Below are 20,460 nucleotides of genomic sequence, written 5' to 3' on the forward strand. Positions count from 1 at the left end.
TAAAAAAACTTGAACTAGACGCGACCTGGGTTGAGTGAGATTAGTACTACTAGTACTAGTCGGTTGGTCGGTCAGTCCACCCCGCGACACCAACCGATTTCGCAGCGCCAGCCCACTGATTCCTCACCGAATTTTTTCATTTTTTTTCTCTCTCTTTCCATTCTCCCCGGCGATCGAGTAGCCGGCTTCTGCTCGCCGCCCGCGCGCCGGAGGGAGGCGAGGTCCAAAGCCGGCGAGGCGCCATGCACCACGACCCCAACCCCTTCGACGAGGGCGCCGACGAGAACCCCTTCTCCGTAAGCAGCTACTACTACCTAACCAGCTCTCTCTCTCTCTCTCTCTCTCTCTCCTTTGGTGCTCTCTGAGATCTCGGGCCGGATCTCTCCGCTTGGTTGGTGTGGTGTGGTGTTTTTGTGGCGGATGCTAATGGGGTGTGGGTGTGGTGTAGAATGGAGGAGGTGGTGGAGCACGTCGTGGTGGTGGTGGTGGCGGCGGTGGTGGTGGCGGTGGCGGAGGCAAGTCTCAGTTCTCGTTCGGGTTCGGCGGCCTCGGCGGCGGCGGCGGCGGCGGCAGCAAGGGCGGTGCCACTGTCGACATCCCCCTCGACAACATGAGCGTAAGAGAGGCTAACCCAAGTGTCTCGTGATGTCGTCTGCTTTTAGGATCACCCACTACTTCTGCAGTGGTGCTTAGCGAGTGGCTGATCTGGAACTTCTTTTTAAATTATTTTTGTTCTTCAATGAAGGATTCGAAGGGCAAGGGGAAGGAGCTGTTGCAATGGGAGGCAGATCTCAAGAGACGAGAGGCGGTACGTGGATCATGCTGTTGCCTTTGATCCTTGGTGTTGGTTTAGTATTAAATGACGATGCTAAATTGTTAGCTGTGTTTCTGTTTTCTTGGATTTTTTTTTTTTTGTGTTGGTGTAGGATATCAGGAGAAGGGAGGAAGCTCTCAAGAGTGGTAAGCTTCTAAGTGCATTGGATTTGGTCCTGTGATTTTCTTCTATTCTGTTATTGCTGAACCTTTCAACTGAATGTTGTGCGTTCACGAAAAACTGAATGTTGCACACTGTACCGCGTTGATGACTTGATGTAGCCGGGGTGCCCATGGAGGAGAAGAACTGGCCACCATTCTTCCCAATTATCCACCACGACATTGCCAACGAGATACCTGCCAATGCACAGAAGTTGCAGTACCTTGCATTTGCAAGCTGGCTTGGTACAGCAAATCATCTTTTGATGCTAACTATCCCTAATGCAGGGTGTTCCTATATACTGTTTTCAAGAGGACCGCGCTATTCATACTTATGGAGAATGTTTGTGTCATTGTAATTTACAGGGATTGTACTTTGTCTCTTCTGGAATTTTATTGCTGTCATTGTCTGTTGGATCAGAGGAGGAGGTGAGCTAAGCACTTCTTTCTCGCTAGTTTTGCATTCCCTGTACAATGCCCATGCAGGCATGCACCTGCACATGTGTATTGTACAATTTACTTGAATAGCTGTTTAGATACCTAAAACGTGCTTTTATTGCACTTTTATGGTTTTTACTGCAGTCTGCTCCAGGTCACTAAATTTTGTACTTTCTTGTGCAGATTCCAAGCTCTTTTTCCTGGCTACTATCTACGGTATGCTTGGAATGCCTCTGTCATACTTGATGTGGTATAGGCCTCTGTACCGCGCAATGAGGTATGCCTCCAACAGTTAATGTTTCATACTATCAACACAGAACAATCTACTGTCATTTGCTTCTCGCAATTTGTTAACGAAGGGATTCCAGTGTTCCACTTCCTGTCAGCCTAACTATACTGAAAACACTAACATGCACATCATTGTTAATAAACCGCAGAAAATATTCATATGGTCATAAAGATGTAAAATAGGCAATCATGAATTCAATGGTGTTTAACATCAACTGAACTGCAAGTACCTATATGTTTACTACTAGCATTGCTTTTATTTTTAATATTCTATCAATATGTTGAACAGAACTGATAGCGCATTCAGCTTTGGATGGTTTTTCCTTTGCTACATGGTATGGCCTTGATCAACTTGCATGTAAATGCTTTTTTGGGTTGCAAATCCTGAATGAATTATTTCATGTCTTTGTTTTGGTGTAGCTTCACATTGCCTTCTGTGTATTTGCTGCCATCGCTCCACCAGTTATATTTCGTGGAAAATCATTAACGTAAGCTACTATTGAGAGCTTTCAATATGATGAACCTCTGCTATTTCAACAAGATTTGTGCTTTAGTTTATCTGATCCGATGCTAATATAAATATGTTTTGTTTGACACCAGTGGTATATTGGCTGCAATTGACACCTTCTCTGATCATGCAATAGTCGGGGTGAGTAGTTTTGTAGATTCTGTTTTGGATCTTCTGTACCTGGCATATATTGAATAAGCAACTAGGCATGTTTTATGCTAACACTTCTCTACTCACATAGTCTACAAATATTTCATTGCGACTTTGCAAAGGTCCGCTATTGAGTATATGTATGTGATTTTGATATAAACTTCTGTTATTTCAGATCTTTTACTTTGTCGGATTTGCCTTGTTTTGCTTGGAGACACTTGTGAGCATTTGGGTTCTTCAGGTTTGTGACTCAGTCTGCTTTATCATGATGTCCCTTCCCTCCTACGGAGTATTAGTTTGCATTTTGTTTGTCAAGCCTCTTGGTGTTAGCACAACCCTTTCAGGCATGTCTGGATATTATATCTGAATGGATGATGAGTACTCCCTCGGTCCCCTAATATAAGGGATTTTGACATTTTGCTTGTACTGTTTGACCACTCGTCTTATTCAAAAAATTTGTGCAAATATAAAAAACGAAAAGTTGTGCTTAAAGTACTTTGAATAATAAAGTAAGTCACAAATAAAATAAATAATAATTTCAAATTTTTTTGAATAAGACGAATGGTCAAACAGTGCAAGCAAAATGTCAAAATCCCTTATATTAAGGGACGGAGGGAGTAAATAGTTATTTTTGACTCATGGAGTACATTCATTATGGATTAAATATTTTGAGTTTGGACATGCGTATATCGAGATAAATACAGTTAGTTATGGAACAATGATTATATTTATTCACATAATTTTGTTAATTTCTTATATATGTTAGTGCACTTCTCTAATTAGAAGCTTTTTGTACTTACTATTATTTTCATTGGTTTGGCTTTCTATCTGTTCATTTCTATGCATGACTTTCAACAAAAGTGAAGTTTCTTGCATTTAATAAAGTAGGATTTTTTTTATTTACTTGTGATTGTAGCTTTATGGATAAAAGCACATGATGTAGATCAGCTAGCCAATCTTTTGTGGCTGCGATGTCCATTTGTCTCACAGTAAAAAAAAAACAAAAAAACAAAAGATTGAAGGCGCATATCACATTCTCACATTAATATCAATCCCTTGTAATTGGTGTTATACACCTTTACCTTTTTAACGTTATGTATCATTTCTCATCATGCATTATGCCAATGCCAACTTTTGATCCTCTGATTTTGGTGCATGCAGAAAGTATACATGTATTTCAGAGGGCACAAGTGAAGTGGGCCGTGGAAGAAATATTACAAAAGCCCACCAACTACTATCTGATTGAGCTGCAGTTCTGTGCATACATATATGTACATGTCGATCTTGTATGTTATGTAGTGATGGAGATGTTCTAAGTACATGTCAATCTATAGTGTTATTTTTTTTAACAGGAATACTATTTTATAGTGTTGTTTTCTGGGCTGATCGGTCTGTTGTGTTGAACCTCAATTCTTTACCTATACAAATTGCACTTTGTTCACTCTTTTGTTTGATAGTTCAATTTTACGGTTGATTGGTCTGTTGGTCTACGACAAGAGCCATGCTCGTTGGAACCAGAAGACAGCAACCCATCTGTCTGGGGATCTCATTTGTGCTTTGAGACTTGGAAGGAATCTTGCACTCCTTGGAGATTCAGCTTCCGCCGAACTTGGGATCAGGTGCAGTCCCAACTACAACTGCACGTTAGGGACTGCACAAGATCTTGTCCATTCAATTTTTCAGTGGAAGATCTAGATTAAATGCTACAGTAACCTTGTTATAATAATTTTGTGCTAGATTGTTTGAATGAACAGTGTCCATTAAATTTGGGCCTTTGGATTTGCATCCCACAGCCGTAGCATGACTGTCTAAGTTGCAGTCATACTGGACTGCACAGGAACCAAATTCGTACTCTTGTGCTCACCAATGTTTATGTATTTTTTTAACAGCAAATACAGAACCAAATGAGGCTGTTTATCATATTTTTCCCAGGTAATAATGTTCTGGTTTGGCACGGTTTGTATTATAAGCATTGATACAACTTGAGTTGAGAATACATGCCAGAAAATCGGCAAACAAATAATATACGGCACAAACCTGACATTATATATCATCAATGCATAATTGATTATATCATACGGCTGACCATTAACTTGCAAGATAAAATTGCACTGGAAAGTGGAAACAAATCGAATTTCTTCAGTTTCGTGGCCGTGGGATGTTGGGCGTTGGCAGCCCCCCAGCATATGCTTTGGAGATGTCCTGCGAGTCTCGGCCATCTAGACATCTAGTGACATGGATGCTGACTTGTCTTGGCCACACAGTGACGCGGCTGCTGATGAAGTGATGAGATGCTCACCTGCTGCCACGAGATTACGCGTGGACTGCGTTGGTGGGCTAGATGTACATATATGGTGCACAGCAAACAGCAAGGTTGAAGGGAGCAGCATCAGCGATATCCAGCCTCCAGTTTCCAGCCTCCATTCCCTCATCCTCAGCCAGCCATCCCTGCGCTGCCACGTGGCATAACCATATCTAAATTCATGAAACCACCACCAAGCTTTCTCCCGAGCATCCCTGGCCATCACAAATTCAAGCATCGATTAATCGGCAGCACAGGAACAAGTGCATGTATTCTCCGGGACATAAAAATGCAGGATGTGTAAAATAAATCTCAAAATACGTCCTTCTCTTCGTATCTTGGCAGCTAGCAGACAAGCAAAAAAGCACTGCAACTTTCAGCACATAATACTTATATAAATTCAGAAATTAAGTGAGAAATGTTAGAAACATCACCAGAAAGGATGATTGTAAGAGAGCCAAAAAGCTTTTCTTAACAATAAAATTCAGTGTCCATAGGGAGAATGCTGACAAAATATGATTATTTGAAATTGAAGAACTCATTTTCAGTTCACTATAAGCTGCCCTTGATATCATCAGAAAAGAAAGGAAAATAAGGGGTACCACATCATCATCATCCTCTCTCCTCCTTATGTTCTCCTAGCTCTATCCCCACAATTCTTTCAACCTCCTCTCTCTTCTCATCAAGCCTCAATCAAAAGGCTTGAAGGGAAGAAGAGCAACTCCAGCAGGTAGAAAGGCCAGAAGCAAAGATGGCGATCTCCAGCCTACATGCCACCACCTCCCTGCACTCCCCATGCACCACCAACACAAGCTTCAGGCAGAACCAGGTCATCTTCTTCACCACCAGAAGCAACAGGAGGGGTAGCACAAGGTACGGAGGAGCAAGAACCTTTCAGGTTTCATGCTCAGTCGACAAGCCAGTGGTGATTGGCCTTGCAGCAGACTCAGGATGCGGGAAGAGCACCTTCATGCGCCGGCTCACCAGTGTGTTTGGTGGTGCTGCAGAGCCACCCAAGGGTGGCAACCCAGACTCAAACACACTCATCAGTGACACGACAACGGTGATATGCCTCGATGACTACCATTCCTTGGACAGGACTGGCAGGAAGGAGAAAGGTGTGACTGCCCTGGACCCTAGGGCAAACGATTTTGATCTCATGTATGAGCAGGTGAAGGCAATCAAAGAAGGCAAGGCAATTGAGAAGCCAATCTACAACCATGTTACTGGTCTCCTAGACCCACCGGAGCTTATCCAGCCCCCCAAGATTTTTGTCATTGAGGGCTTACATCCCATGTGAGTTTACATTTTATCCCATGCTCCACATGATTCTTCCTTCTGCTGTAGTATTTGGTGTTTATTCTTTTGTTTCTTCATCACATTTGATTACATTCTGGGTAAATCGCTCTCATAATCTCAGTCCAAATTATGTTATATATCTTAAAAAATATTTCAAGTACCTGATTTTTCAGGAGGTAAAAATACTTCCCGAGTAAAACTAACATGATCATTTTGCAAGTCTAACACAAGCAGATTGTTTTTCCAATTTCTTGTCATTACTTATTAGTTTACTTATACTTTTAAACCAGGTTTGATGAACGTGTGAGGGACCTCCTAGATTTCAGCATCTACCTGGACATCAGTGACGAGGTTAAATTTGCATGGAAAATTCAGGTCTGTCCAACAGTAAGGTTAATGTATTTCTTCTTCCACATGAGCCATGGAACAGCAGATTTTGCTAAAATAAACTTGCACTTATGCAGAGGGATATGGCAGAGCGCGGTCACAGCCTTGAAAGCATCAAGGCTAGTATCGAAGCCAGGAAACCAGATTTTGATGCCTTCATTGGTACTGCTTTTTACTAACTAAAATTTCAAAGCTATAATTATAATTCAGTAAAAAAAGAAGCTATATTTGAATAGATAAAAGATATGCAAGGCATACCACATCAAATCACCAACAATTGAAACTCAATAAAACAAGACATGTCAATGCTTACCATTTGTTATGACAGATCCCCAGAAGCAATATGCTGATGCAGTGATTGAAGTTCTGCCAACCCAGCTTATTCCTGATGACAATGAAGGAAAGGTGCTACGTGTTAAATTGATCATGAAAGAAGGTGTAAAGAACTTCAACCCAGTTTACCTCTTCGACGAAGGATCAAGCATCACCTGGGTCCCTTGTGGAAGAAAACTCACATGTTCTTATCCTGGCATCAAATTTGCCTATGGCCCAGACACTTACTTTGGGCATGAGGTAATTTACATGGTTTATTTGTCCCTTTTTGCCATGTCCGCAGCAAACCAACCACTGTCACTTGGATATTAGAATGACAGCAAGATAGCGAGCAGTCTGAACTCCGAAGTATGAACAAATACTCCAAAACAACTATAGATCAACAATTCACTTCGTACACAAATCATAATTGTCAATCAGCTTTCCTCTCCCAGAGCTGTATATGCTTACTGGTTTGTTGATGTCTTCAGGTATCAGTGCTGGAGATGGATGGCCAATTTGACAGACTAGATGAGCTTATCTATGTTGAGAGCCATTTAAGCAACCTCTCAACCAAATTTTATGGAGAGGTGACACAGCAAATGCTAAAGCATGCAGACTTCCCCGGCAGCAACAATGGAACAGGTCTCTTCCAAACTATCGTAGGACTGAAGATTAGAGATCTCTATGAGCAGATTATTGCTGAGAGGGCCGGTGCACCTACTGAAGCGGCAAAAGTTTAATGAGCTCCACATTCATATTTCGTGAATCTCTTCATCACCATACCATATCAATGACAATGGGCATCCTCGCATTTCTTGTAACTAGTTTTGGAAATATTACAGCTAGAAGAAAGTAGGATGGTCATTGCATAACTTGTGAAACCATGCAATGGAACTTCTAAAAATCCCTCTCCATGAGGGTGCTCCTACATCTCTTCTTGACACATTTCAATGTACATCTTCTATATTTCAATGTAGAAAGAAATATGGTTGCTTTCTACTATAAAAAATAGGTCCTTCCTTTAGTGCCTCTCTTGTTGGCTATTGCTTCTGGTCATAAGTCAACAACATATGATCGACAAGGGAAGAAAATACAGACGGAATATTTATAGATGAATTGGGAGTAAAATTTATGAGTGGTAGTCCAATGAGTGCCTAACCAATCTCACTCTATTGTGTGGATCTGCAGTGAGAATAATGCAATTCAGTGAATCATATTCGTTCACCAATTAATGGAGTCATGGGATCATCATGGTTATATGCAGCTATACTTTAAACAGAAGTTATATACGGTGCACATGATAGTTTCAGATAAATAACAAACAGACAACCATGAAAGGAACTCCAGATTTCAGAACAGAAACTCATAGGCTTGCATATGTGAATTTCAAAAGCACATTGCATAAACATGGAGTCTAAGAATTGCATAAATAATATGATGCTGAGCATGAATATGAGACAGTGCATGTTATGCAAGCCTAAAAGAGAAGCCTACAAACTCATACAAAACATTGGTGATCAGCATGTACCGGCCTACCAGGTGGTACCACCGGAAGTCATGACGACAATTACAATCTGTACTTGGTGTTTCCATATGATACAAAAATGTGACTTACTATGACAAGTGTTGGCTGAAAGGGAATTGCTAGAAAAACACTCATTATGTTGGCACATGCTACGGAAGTAAAATATCCACAGTAATAGATTTACAGCAAAACAACTGATCATAGATAAGGTTTCTTCACTTGTCTCACTAGTTACCATGCATCATCAAAAGAGAAGACGTGGATAAATCCATATCTGTGAAGGCCATGGCAAGTGGTTCATTGCTTGAATGGACAATGGTCCAAGCCCTTGACCACCGAGAGGCACCTCACGCCCAGGCCGCCATGCATACCAGTCACGGCACCCAGGAGCAGCAATGTAAATTCGGTTCGCCTCCACGCCACAGTTCTCCACGTCTACACAAGCAGCTGTACTCCTCCCGGCGCAGTCCACAAACAAGCTGTAAGCCCCAATGTTGTCCACCTCTTCCCACCTCATCTTCACCATGTCAAGTGCATAGACGCCAACCTTCTTCACACTCACCAATGTCTCAAACATATGGCCCAATTTCGGCCCCATCATGAAGAGCACCAGGAGCAATCGATCACCGGCGGCGACCAGATGCGGGCCGAAGTGCCACCGGTCGAACGTGCTGACCTCAGGGAGGCCGGCGGCGTGCAACATTTGGGCGGATTTGTTCGGAGGGTTGGCATCGAGGTGGAACTCCAGCAGCTGCGCGCGATCGGTCAAGCCGAGGACGCGCCCGCGGAATTCGAGGATGGATCGAACGAAGGAGGCGGCACGGGGGAGGCTGTGCTTGGTCCAATCGAGGCGAGGGTTGTGGCCCGCGTCGCCCACGGGGAGGGAGAAGAAGGCGTGCTTGGAATGGAAGAGGAGGAGGCGGCGGGATGGCGCGAGGGCGGCGTAGTGGTAGGCGAAGTGCGGGGAAGGGAGCGGCAGCGCGTGGCGCGTGGCGCCGGTGAGCGCGTCGACGAGGTGGAGGCCGTGGAAGGGGTCGCGGCGGCGGAGGAGGACGAGGTGGCCGCGGGAGGCGGAGAGGAGGGTGGCGTCGCCCGGGACGGGGTAGGAGGAGAGGAGCGCCGCGACGACGAGCTGGGAGAAAGGGACGACGCGATAGGTGGGGCAGAGGAGGAGGAGCGGCGGGATGCGGGGGCGGACGAGGTCGGCGGCGGAGTCCTGGAGCAGGCGGCGCCAGGGCTGGCACGCGGCGGCGAAGGCGTAGACGGAGCGGAGGCAGGGGAGGAGGCCCCGTAGCACCTCCGAGAGCGGCAGCTCCGGCAGGTTGGCCCAGTCGCGGAACTCCGGCGAAGGATCCATCACCGCACCGCCGCCGGTGGGGGAGGCGCAAATCATCGGAGTTCTCGTGGGGCGCGCCGCCGGCGAGGCCTTTTCTCCCCTTCCTGCAGACGAGGACCGTGGCCGGTAAATGGGCCGGGCCGTTGACGCCGCCACTTTAGGAATAAGGTCACCCGAGGTCCCTCAACTTAACAGCGAGATTTTTTTTAGATCCCTTAACTACAAAACCAGAAATGTGTACCCCTAAACTCTCTCAAACCGTTCACCGAAGGTCCCTCAGCAGTATTTTTGCCCGGTTTTGCTGACGTGGCATCCTAGTCAGCAAAAAAAATTTAAAAAATTGCGTGGGGCCCACATGTCAGCTGCACATCTTTTTTTTCTCTTTTGTTCTTCTCCTCTTCTCTCTTCTCTCTTCAGCGAGCGCGGCAGCCACAGGCGGAGCGGTGTGATGGGGTTCTCCTCCGTGGAGGCGACGAGCACGGCCGCGGCTGTGACGGCAGGTTCCCAGACCCGAAGCCAGTGCGTTCAGCCGGAGCAGCGGCTGCTACACCAACACCGCATTCTCCGCCGCGCGCTCCTCGCCGCCGCCCAGATGCTGCTGCTGCGCCTGCGTCGCCGCTAGGCTCACCGTCAGCTTCTCCTTGATCGCACCCATCAATAAAAATGTGGACATCATTATTGATTGCTAGGAGCACTATGTGCTTGCAGATGGCGAATGACACGACGGCACCGGCGAAGCCTGCCGAGGCCGGGCCGCAGCTGAAGCTGCTGGTGGACAAGCGCTCGCGTAGGCGCGCAAGGACGCGGTGGACTTCCTCATCGGCCTCCTCCGCGTTCGTCTCGTTTGTCGAGGCCGACGCCGACGTCTCGCTGGAGGAGTTCGGTGACTCGTTGTGCCCGCCGATCCCTTGCACCGGCGAACTCTTGACCCTGCCGGATAGCAACTTCGCCGTCGTCACCGACCGGCCACTACTCTACGTGCAGGTACGTACGTCGTCATAAAACTTGAATAAACTTTGCAAATTTTGCACCATTTGTATTGTACGTGATTTACGTATACATGATGCCATGCATGTAAGTGACAAGGCTGAGGTGTGGCGGCTTCATGTTGCATCATAGGTGACGAGACTGAGGTGTGGCGGCTTCGTGTTCAGCACCCAGATTTGCCACAACCTCGTCGACGCGGCGGGGATCACGCAGTTCTTGCAGGCCGTCGGTGAGCTCGCGGAAGGCGCGGAGCGTCCGGCCGGTGTGAGCGAGGGAGCCCCTCGACGCGCGCCACCCGCCGCGTCCGGCGTACGACCACCCCGAGTACGAGCTGACGTCCGACGAGGCCAGCGACAAGCTCCATCCAGGCGACGAGCTCGTGCACTGCAGGTTCCTCTTCGGCCCTGATGATGTCGCCACGTTGCGCGACCAGCTCCCCACGCGCCTCGGCCCCGGTGCTCATGTTTCCTTCTCCTCGAGTCCCCGGGCCCAGACCGCCGCTTTCCGCCGCCTACAGCCGCCGACGCCGCCCTTCCGCCTGCTCCGGCCGCGCGTCGCCGCCCGCTGCCGCTCGCCCGCCGCTGCAGCCGCGCTCTCCCACTGACCGCCGCCCCTCTACCTGCTCCAGCCGCGCTCGCCTGCTACTTGCTGCGGCGGCGTCGGCAACCGCTGGCTCCGGGTCTGGGAACCTGCCGTCGCCACCGCGGCCGTGCTCGTCGCCTCCACGGAGGAGAACCCCATCACGCCGCTCCGCCTGTGTCTGCCGCGCTTGCTGAAGAGAGAATCAAAGAAGAGAGTACAGAAGGAGAAGAAAAGAAAAGGGAAAAAAAGTGCAGCTGACATGTGGGCCCCACGTAATTTTTTATATTTTTTTCTGACTAGGATGCCACGTCAGCAAAACCAGACAAAAATACTGCCAAGGGACCTTCGGTGAATGGTTTGAGAGAGTTTAGGAGTACACATTTATGGTTTTCTAGTTAAGGGACCTTAGAAAATCTCGCTGTTCAGTTGAGGGACCTCCGGTGACCTTATTCCGCCACTTTTGGATGCCCGTATGTGGGCCTCACAACCTCAGCTCAAAGGCCCAAGAGCCATTTAGTTTACCTCCGATTGGGCTGAATCTGTAAGCCTAACCAAACAAAATCAATCGTACTAAAACTTCCGAGGTTCTGTTTACGGAGAAACACAGCTGACTGGTAATCAGTTTCTGGAAATTTAGAAAATTTGGGTTTTAAATTTTTAGCTTTAGTTTATTTTCTGTATTCTATAACTACATATTTTTAGACTCTGAAGAAAATATAGACTGTTTGAAAAATGAGAGATTTTAGCAGATACAGCAGCTAAAAGTTTAGCTCCCTGAAGCTTCATCGGCCACTGCAATCTTGAGAACTGAAAGCATCGGCGATTGCATCCGCGTGGAGGTTTTGACTTGTGCTTTCCCTTCCCGAGTCAACAATTTTATAAGATCAGTCACTGGCATCAAGGAGCTGGGATTAAGGGGAGTTAAACACAAGCAAAGGTGATCTACGCTGTCCTGTTCCTGATTAAAACCACGGTGATGATCTGTTTCATGCTTCCTTCACGTGTACTCGCACGCCTCCCCAAGCTCTCGCTCCATCGATCGGCCATCACGAGGCACTGGCTTTCAATTGATCATGTCTTGATCACTCGCGATCAGTACAAGTACGAGTTCTTGCAAATTATACAAGGACGTATGCGTCGGATTCCTTGGGTTTCCCACAGCAAAAACAACTAGTTTCGGACTTTGTAGAACACCTGCAAGGGCTAGTGTGATGAAGCATATATATGAAGTTGTAAAAAAGTTCAGCACGAGTTATGTACTGCAGCAGTGCAGCTGATGGTGTTTCAGTACATTATTGGAGATTCAGATATCAGCATGGTGTACTGGAGTACTACAAGGACCAAATGAGTCGTGTATTCCCAAATCCCAACTCATGACTGTCAGTGTAGATAATTTCATACTTCCTACCTACTAACAAGATAATCTAGATATTATTCAATACATGTATAATACTACGAGAGTTCAATTAAATTATGCCTGATGCTTAGCTAGCTAACTAGCTAGATATATCTAATAGGACTAAACTAAATAAACTACAGTTGCGCCTAATCTAGCTATAGCTACCTATTGCATATTAACGCTGAAGATCTGAACTAGTACTATAAAGTTCAGAAAATATGGGGGTGATGGATCGACCATATTCTTACAGTCCTCTAGGAGTCTACTAGCAGGTAAGACTTTTCATAGTTAGTTAACTATGCATAACAAATTAAATTGCAACTGCATGTCTTTAAATATTAGCTAACTTGGATTGGGGCTAATCAGATTCAAAGTTTGGATCCAGCTCCTCAAGTATTATCTCCGAATGAAGGCAGATATATTTATTTGTATTTTTAACTCCCTCGATCAGTGTCATGATCAGAGGGCGCGGGAGCATCTTAGTGTGAGCTCACTAATTAATCTTGTTTTGGTGAAGTGATTAATTAACAAATCTATGGACGATGATATAAGCATATTTGGACGGACCTGTAACTAACCCTAAGATAATCCCGTGATTAGCTGCTATGGCGTCTTGTTGGAAGGATAAGCATGCAGGTCAGGTGGCAGTGTGAAAATAGTTTCAGTTTGCATTCATATCCTTCTGCGCCAATAGCTGCCGGAAATAGCAATGGTTGTCTCTGTATTTTTTTGTACGCTAGCACAAAGAAACATTACTATTCTACTAATTAAAAAATTAAGATGCTTGCATGTGAAGGCTTGATCAGCTTAAAGCAACTATCAGCTACACGTATGCTGAAATTTCAAGATCAGATTAAGGTCTCAATTAACTCTGATCACGTGATGCAAGCACTGGAGCAAATCCAGTTCTCTGGCCTAGCTTGTACATATATGGCATTACTTTGATGACTCTGACGACATCCCTGAAGTCATTAGTGTGTCATCCAAAAGGCCAAAACTTTTGAAGTAGCAACTGGTCTTGGTTATTGATCCCAAATTTAACCTTTGCAACATGGTCAAAACGTAAATCTCACTGGTTAATATCGTATAGTTAAGTGCACTGTTCTAGCTTAGGGCAGCAGTTTCAGGCAGGGAAAGGGATCGATCGAGTGCGTGCACATGCAAAGGAACAGATCAGCAGTGTCTGTACACATAATTAAGTTCTCTAATTAAATTGACAGTTGTTTTAGAATAATAGCATAAGAACAACAAGTGACACTTTTTCGAGATTATAATATGATATACATTCATATGCATGCATGCTAGCTTGATGTCACATGCATTGTAGTCGATGCTTCTTATTCCATCTTGCCCTAGCTAGCTAGCTTGTCCTTAATCTGCATATGCAAGCCTGACCATGGATCAGAGAATCCCACTGATGCGATGGGAGAGAGATATTGCTTCCGTGCAACAAGCTCATTAGCTAGCTATCTTTAGGCAGGCAGCGAGATAGTGTATTTAATATTTATTATGTGAGGTGCTAGATTTTTAAACACATGGACGAACGTGGGAGTTGGACAAGACAAATCTCGAATCAATTATTGTAACGAACTTGAAAAGAGGCTCCATGGCCAAGTGGTAATGGTTCTTCCAATTTCATTAAGTGTACTAGCTAATTAATTAATGGCTGTAAACAAGACGGCTAAGCGTTGTCTTAATCTAGGCCTTGGGTTTAATTCGTTGTCATGTGGCATCCTTAATGACGCCTTTTGTCTTCTCTGTCTAGTGATCTAGTCTCGCTAGCTCTCTAGCTGTATCACCGCAAGCACTCCACATAGACGACGTTCTTACACACTTAATCTCACTAGCTCTGTCTAATTAGTTTTGCCATACATGCAAACCCTTTGGCATCCAAATTAATAGAAGCATGCCAGGAAACTAAACATAGACATTCTTACACATTGTAGATGAAATTAAGTTCTTGTTGACGTAATATAAGTAATGATTAATAAAAAAAACATGTACGTGCAACAGAGGCAGGGAAAGAGCTGAAGAGGGTGGAAAAGGTATATGCATGCTACTACATGAAGGGGAAAAAAAGCACTACCATGTGAGTAGCTTGGACTGAAGTACATATACAACATGGAGTCAAGAAATCTGAGCTAATCTGGTTAGTACAATTATGATATACCCTCTCCGTTAAAAAAATCAACCTAAAAAATGTGATGTCTAAATTTATTTTACTAAAAAAAATATTTCTAGGTTGAGTTTTTTTTAGGGGGGGACGGAGGGAATATATACATATGAGTAGGTAGGGCGGTAGGGCTTTGCCTGACACTTGTAATGCAAAGCAATGCAAGGAACCAATCAATCGCTGCCTGTGCAACCTACTTCGGTCAAAAAATAAATTACAATAAATCTAAACACATATATCTTAGGTTGATTTATTTTAGAATAGAGGGAGTTTCTCAGCAGGGTTTGTAACGTACATGCTCGTACAAACATCACAATGGCATGGCACGTCCTGTGCTTCTGGCACGAATATTAAGTACCAGGTGCAGTAATGTGCTACTATTACATCCATATATGTGTATGCATGATTTCCTTTTATTTGTGTTTAGTGTGATTACTTTCTTCTTGCTAATGAGAGTAAATAAACTTATGTGAGCTCTCTAATCTGTTTAATTTAGCTAGCTATACATGCATGCTGAAATGACCACATCAATATATAATAGTAGTGTTACAATAGTGAGTAAAGTGCACGACCGGTCTCTATAACTTATATACTCATGTCATCTAGATTTTTAAACTGTTAAGATGCAGATTTAGACAAAAAAAAAAGATTAACAGGTTCTAGAATTTGGATGCACATTTTTAAGAGTTTAAGGACATAAGCTAGCGCATAAGTTTAGAGACCACCGATGCACTTTACTCTCCAATAACACCGTGAACAAATCAAACTATATATCTCTACTATTATAAAAATTGAAGATGTTTTTCCTAGTATTTTGGTACGCTATCCGTGTTTGAGTCATCGTTCACTTTTGGAAATACAGATCCATGCTTGACTTGGATCTTAGCTCGTTTACTTTTGGAAATAAAAAAGAGTCGTATAAAAAATCCCTTTTAAAAAACTCCATATACTAACTTTGAGATGAAAGTTGGACTCTTAATTGCAACTCATGATTATCTAAAGAAATCCAAACGAATTCTCACAGTAAATTTTAATCTAGTTAAACTATCTAATAATAATAAGATTAAAATACTCGTTGCAAGTTGCAACGCACAGGTATTTTTTTCTAGTGTATATATACTATGGCTGAGATCGATCTGGCCTGCCCCCAATTCCTCACGTCTCGCCTGCTATCTTGCCTGTAAATTAATGCATGAGTAGAAAACATGTTCGTTTGGTCCGTCTCTCTTGCAATACAAAAGAGGAAACAGGCAGAACTTTTGCAGTACTAGCTACAGCAACAAGTCAAGAGACAGTTGAGCAGTGAGACCAAATGGCTTTGTATTTGGAAATTGGAATCTTACTGGGAGAAGAGAGATTTAATTAGCTCAGGGAGGGATGGAACGGTGGCCTCCGGGAAAAATATAATACATCGGCTGTCAGCAGAAAATTAATTAGAAACAGTAACACAGGCTTCAAAAGATACGTTCACTAGCTACTAGTTTTGTCCATTTAAATTGAATGATGATGAGAATCTTGCAGAGAGGCCTTGACTCCAAGTCTATACTGGCATATGTATATATACGATACGTACTGCAGTTTACACGTACCGACGTACGTGCTTGGGAGTCAAACTTCACAAATCATATATACATTCCTCCATGAAGACTTGGAGGCTTGAATTCACAGCAGAGATGCATTGGCCGTACAGACTGGAATGTAGTGAAATTTATTGATGTTTGTTCACACGAGGTCAAAGTCTTTTTTGAATTAACTCTGAACTTGCATCAACTAATTAAAAGGGTTCAACTTTGGTGATACTAATCTAGCTAGCTGCGACTTAACAAAATCCACTCAAAAATATAATCCACAGAGATTAATTATGACACTAATTAAGATGAGCTCTATGGTGCATCTATCTCATTTTGTCATTACTAGCTAGATGAGGAGCATCATATTTATGGCAATATATCCTATACACACAGGCCCTCACGTGTACACACGTGCACACCAACTAAAAGATGTCACCAAAAAATCTAGAAAAAATCATACACATACTTTCAATTGTATTACACCTAGGGTTAAAATCTTAATGTCAAATTCATTATATTTTAGCCGTAACAAAAAAACAAAAAATCTGACAGTTTTAAGATTGCAATTTTGTCAGAATTTTATCTTTTTTGTTATTCTCTATGTAGAATGAATCTGAAGATGCGACTTTGCACGTAGATGTAATACTATTGAAAGTACATGTATGAATTTTCCTATAATTTTTTGTGATAATTTTTAGTTGGTGTACACGGAGTGTACATGCGAGGGCATGTGTGCATAGGATACGCTCCCCGTATTTATATATATGAACAAATAAAACTGAAAAGGTTGTGAACACTAATATTACCTCCGTTTTAAATTTTAGATTTGTTCTAATTCAAATATTTTTAACTTTAACCATCAAATTACATAAATTCATATAATTTTAATAACATGTAAATTATATATTATGAAAGTATATATTTATCATGATAAATCTAAAACATAAATTTTATCTTGATCAACTATACATATTTTCAAAAACTGAGAGTCAAAGTTAGCAATGTTTGACTAATAAGCCATTGTTTAGTTCCCAACTTTTTCTTCAAACTTTCAACTTTTCCATCACATCACAACTTTTCGCTTCTAACTTTTTCTTCAAACTTTTCAATTTTAGTCAAACTTTCAATTTTAGCGTGGAACTAAACACACCCTAATTATTAGGATAAAGCTAAAACAATATAAGTATTTTTGAAACGGATCGGAGGGGGTATTAAGGTAGGTCATCCTAGATACTAGCAAGCAGAAATGTTATCTCTACTTAATTTCTAACTTGATCAATTCTGAACTAATAACCATTCTTACACTAGATGCACTCTCCCACACACTAGTATTAATTAACTCTGCACACACATATATAATCCGGCATCATATATATGTTATATATTTTTTTTATGCGAGAATAAAATTAACTAATTTTCCATTTGCCACTTGGGCATTAATACTGCCAGAGTAATTAAGTACGCAGCTGGTAGGAGTGGCCGGGTACTGCTCATGGCCCTTCTCATGATTAATTTATATACGCATATATATATATATATATATATATATATATATATATATATATATATATATATATGTATATATATATATGTATGTATGTATGTATGTATGTATGTATGTATGTATGTATGCTCAGTTTGTAAGGCTTAAGTCTTTGCTTCTTAAAGAAGACGAAGGTATTGAAATAATTACGAAGTGCAAGCTTTTAGAGAAGTGTATATGATGGAGCTTTTCTCTATTTTTGGGTGGAACTTTACAAGAAGAAATGAAGCTTAGCTTGTTGTCTGTCTTTAAAACTTATTTATGCTTTACCCATGTAACGGGAGAGTCTTATGTACTCGTGTTTGTGACTTTTAGGCTGCGTGCACCCTCACAAGGTGTAGACCCGGGTTTAATATAATCTATTATTAAAAAATATATATATCTTGATCCAATAATTAATTTAATCACTAGGTAGATGCATGATAACGATCAATCAATTAAGCTGCAGTCTCAAAGAAGATCTCAGAAGTAAGAGACAGAGAAATTATAAATAATTTATTGCATCTTGATTTTTTTGGGGTTGTAAGCTGTGTCGCGCGTCGAGCCGTGGTACACGAAGCCAGCTGACGTGAGGGAGACGAAGGCGCGCACGTTAATTAGCGCGAGAGCAGAGTGGCAATTAAGTAGCTAGGGTTCCGAGTTTAATATCACAGAGAAAGAGGTAAGAGCAAGTTTAATGGTATAGTCTACTACTAGCTCCACTTTATTTATAACTAATCTAATAGCTAATTCATATAATAGTTACTTACTATACTATTAATATATGGTCTCATCTGTCATATTTACATTGCGTCTTGTAGCCCGTGCTGCAGCTAACTACATATCTGTAGTCCGCTGCTATTCTCTCTCATCTTTTATCTTATTTAAATATGTTTACAGCTGGTTAATAGTCTGCTATTGTACCTGCTCTAAGAGCGATCTTAGTTAATTATTAATCCACATGCTTAATTAAGCATGTCCTTTGCGCCAAAGTCGCCTTCTAAACTGGTCTTCGGATCGATTTGTTACGCGCAGGAACTTTTGGTCATTTAGAAATTAGGATGTGCAGTGGCAGGGATTAATAGCCGGCCAAGCATTAATATTAGTAGGATGTACTTTCTCCGTCCCAAATTATAAGGACTATATTTTTTATACACAGTCTTTAATGGTATATTTTGACCATTAATTTACTTCATACTATGTTTTTAACAAATATAAAATTAGCTTTACATAAAAATAATTTAAAAGAGTAAATTGCACCCACGATACAACAATTTGGCAGATGGGTGCAATATAATTCAAGAACTTGAGAATTGAACATACGAGTGTAACAACTTGACAAGTAGGTGCGTTCTAGTATAAGTACTTGACAATTTAGTATTTTGGTGAATCAATTTAGCTAAGTATATGCTAGGTGAGTTTTTTCACATTGTCAATATGCTAATACACAGTAATCCTACGGATATTACCTTATAATATTGAATTTAAACTTTAAGAATTATATTTCACATACAATTTACATCCAATTACCTTTAAGATTTTTTTTTGTTTTTTTCACCTTCTCAAATATCAACGGAAATATAATAATTTCTACATGCGGTTTAATTGACTTTTAGTTATTGGTTATTAGGATAAAAATATAAATATGTTTATACAGATCCACGCTAGTATATTGTCAAAATAAGTACTTAAAAATTTGAACTTATATAAAAAAATGCTCCAAATAATTAAGTTGTCACATAACTGCTTATTTGTTGTATTAAAATTATACCTACCTTACAAGTTGTTACATTTATACGATCGATTATAAAGTTCTTATACTAAATTAGACCTTTCTGCCAAGTTATTGTACTAGAATGCTTATTTTTCAAGTTATTGCACCAATTTACACTCACCTGTCAAGTTGTTGCACCTTGGGTGCAATTTACTCAATTTAAAATATAAATATAGTGATATAACCTATAATTTAAAATATAAATCTAGTGATATAACCTATATAGCATATGGAGTATATGGTTAATATAATTATTAGTAAAAAATAGCAACTTTAATTTTTATTAAAAAGAGAGTGTTCTATAATTTAGGACGGAGGGTGTAATTAATCTGCATCGTATCCTTCAATTCTTCTTTTATATATATATACACTCTATATGACATCCACAACCGCATGCAGTATATATCCTCCTCTCATACTACCCAATTTCGAGAATAGATCAGCAGTAATTTAGGTAGCAGTTCGTGTGATAAACTGATAATAATGACAGCTAGTATGGACCAGTTGTTACTTGTTTTATGGTACTGATTAACTAGTACTCATGGTTAAATCATGACGCATAGTATATGCGTAGTAGTATTTTTTTTTCTCCGTCTGAACGCGGTCAATATTAATGTATAACATATGTATTGAAGTACGCATACTGATGCAGTATAAGAAACAAAATATTGATTAAAGCAAGTGTTTGTATAACGCACGGAATTAGCTAGTAATTAGTAGCAATCGCGCTTATGCAAATCAAACAGGTTCGTACAAATAAAAAGGACACGTACATCTCTTTTTATTTTTTAGAACATCTCTTAATTTGGAGCTCATATAAGAAGTGCGACATATTGTATATTATTATAGTGTGTTTAATGTAGTGATGGCGTCAGTGACGAAGTCAAAAATTACTATAGACTATGGCTATAAGATGAAACTCAACCGATAAA

General features: G+C 41.6%; 4 protein-coding genes across 4 annotated transcripts; 3 read left to right on the forward strand and 1 right to left on the reverse strand.

Moving 5' to 3' along the window:
• The first annotated feature begins 72 nt into the window (after nt 1–72).
• Nucleotides 73–3,797, forward strand: LOC127763005 (secretory carrier-associated membrane protein 5). The gene is made up of 12 exons (XM_052287561.1): nt 73–296; nt 449–616; nt 746–808; nt 927–960; nt 1,096–1,218; nt 1,339–1,401; nt 1,594–1,687; nt 1,988–2,033; nt 2,119–2,186; nt 2,299–2,347; nt 2,532–2,597; nt 3,518–3,797. Exons 1-12 carry the CDS (start codon nt 243–245, stop codon nt 3,548–3,550), a joined length of 861 nt encoding a protein of 286 aa, XP_052143521.1. The 5' UTR covers nt 73–242; the 3' UTR covers nt 3,551–3,797.
• A 1,446-nt stretch (nt 3,798–5,243) lies between these two features.
• On the forward strand, nt 5,244–7,683 carry LOC127763003 (phosphoribulokinase, chloroplastic). Its single transcript, XM_052287559.1, has 5 exons — nt 5,244–5,954; nt 6,248–6,332; nt 6,422–6,506; nt 6,673–6,917; nt 7,148–7,683. Exons 1-5 carry the CDS (start codon nt 5,410–5,412, stop codon nt 7,397–7,399), a joined length of 1,212 nt encoding a protein of 403 aa, XP_052143519.1. The 5' UTR covers nt 5,244–5,409; the 3' UTR covers nt 7,400–7,683.
• LOC127763004 (uncharacterized) lies at nt 7,322–9,757 on the reverse strand. Its single transcript, XM_052287560.1, has 2 exons — nt 8,420–9,757; nt 7,322–7,841 (listed from the first exon to the last, which is right to left on the reverse strand). Exon 1 carries the CDS (start codon nt 9,575–9,577, stop codon nt 8,429–8,431), a length of 1,149 nt encoding a protein of 382 aa, XP_052143520.1. The 5' UTR covers nt 9,578–9,757; the 3' UTR covers nt 7,322–7,841; nt 8,420–8,428.
• Nucleotides 9,758–10,228: 471 nt separating this feature from the next.
• On the forward strand, nt 10,229–12,437 carry LOC127762636 (benzyl alcohol O-benzoyltransferase-like). Its single transcript, XM_052287114.1, is given in 6 exon segments — nt 10,229–10,504; nt 10,640–10,758; nt 10,760–10,970; nt 11,136–11,303; nt 12,186–12,219; nt 12,355–12,437. Coding segments are annotated over 6 exon segments (891 nt in total).
• Nucleotides 12,438–20,460: the final 8,023 nt, after the last annotated feature.

Source organism: Oryza glaberrima, chromosome 2 (assembly GCF_000147395.1).
Source record: "Oryza glaberrima chromosome 2, OglaRS2, whole genome shotgun sequence".
Taxonomy (NCBI): Eukaryota; Viridiplantae; Streptophyta; class Magnoliopsida; order Poales; family Poaceae; genus Oryza; species Oryza glaberrima.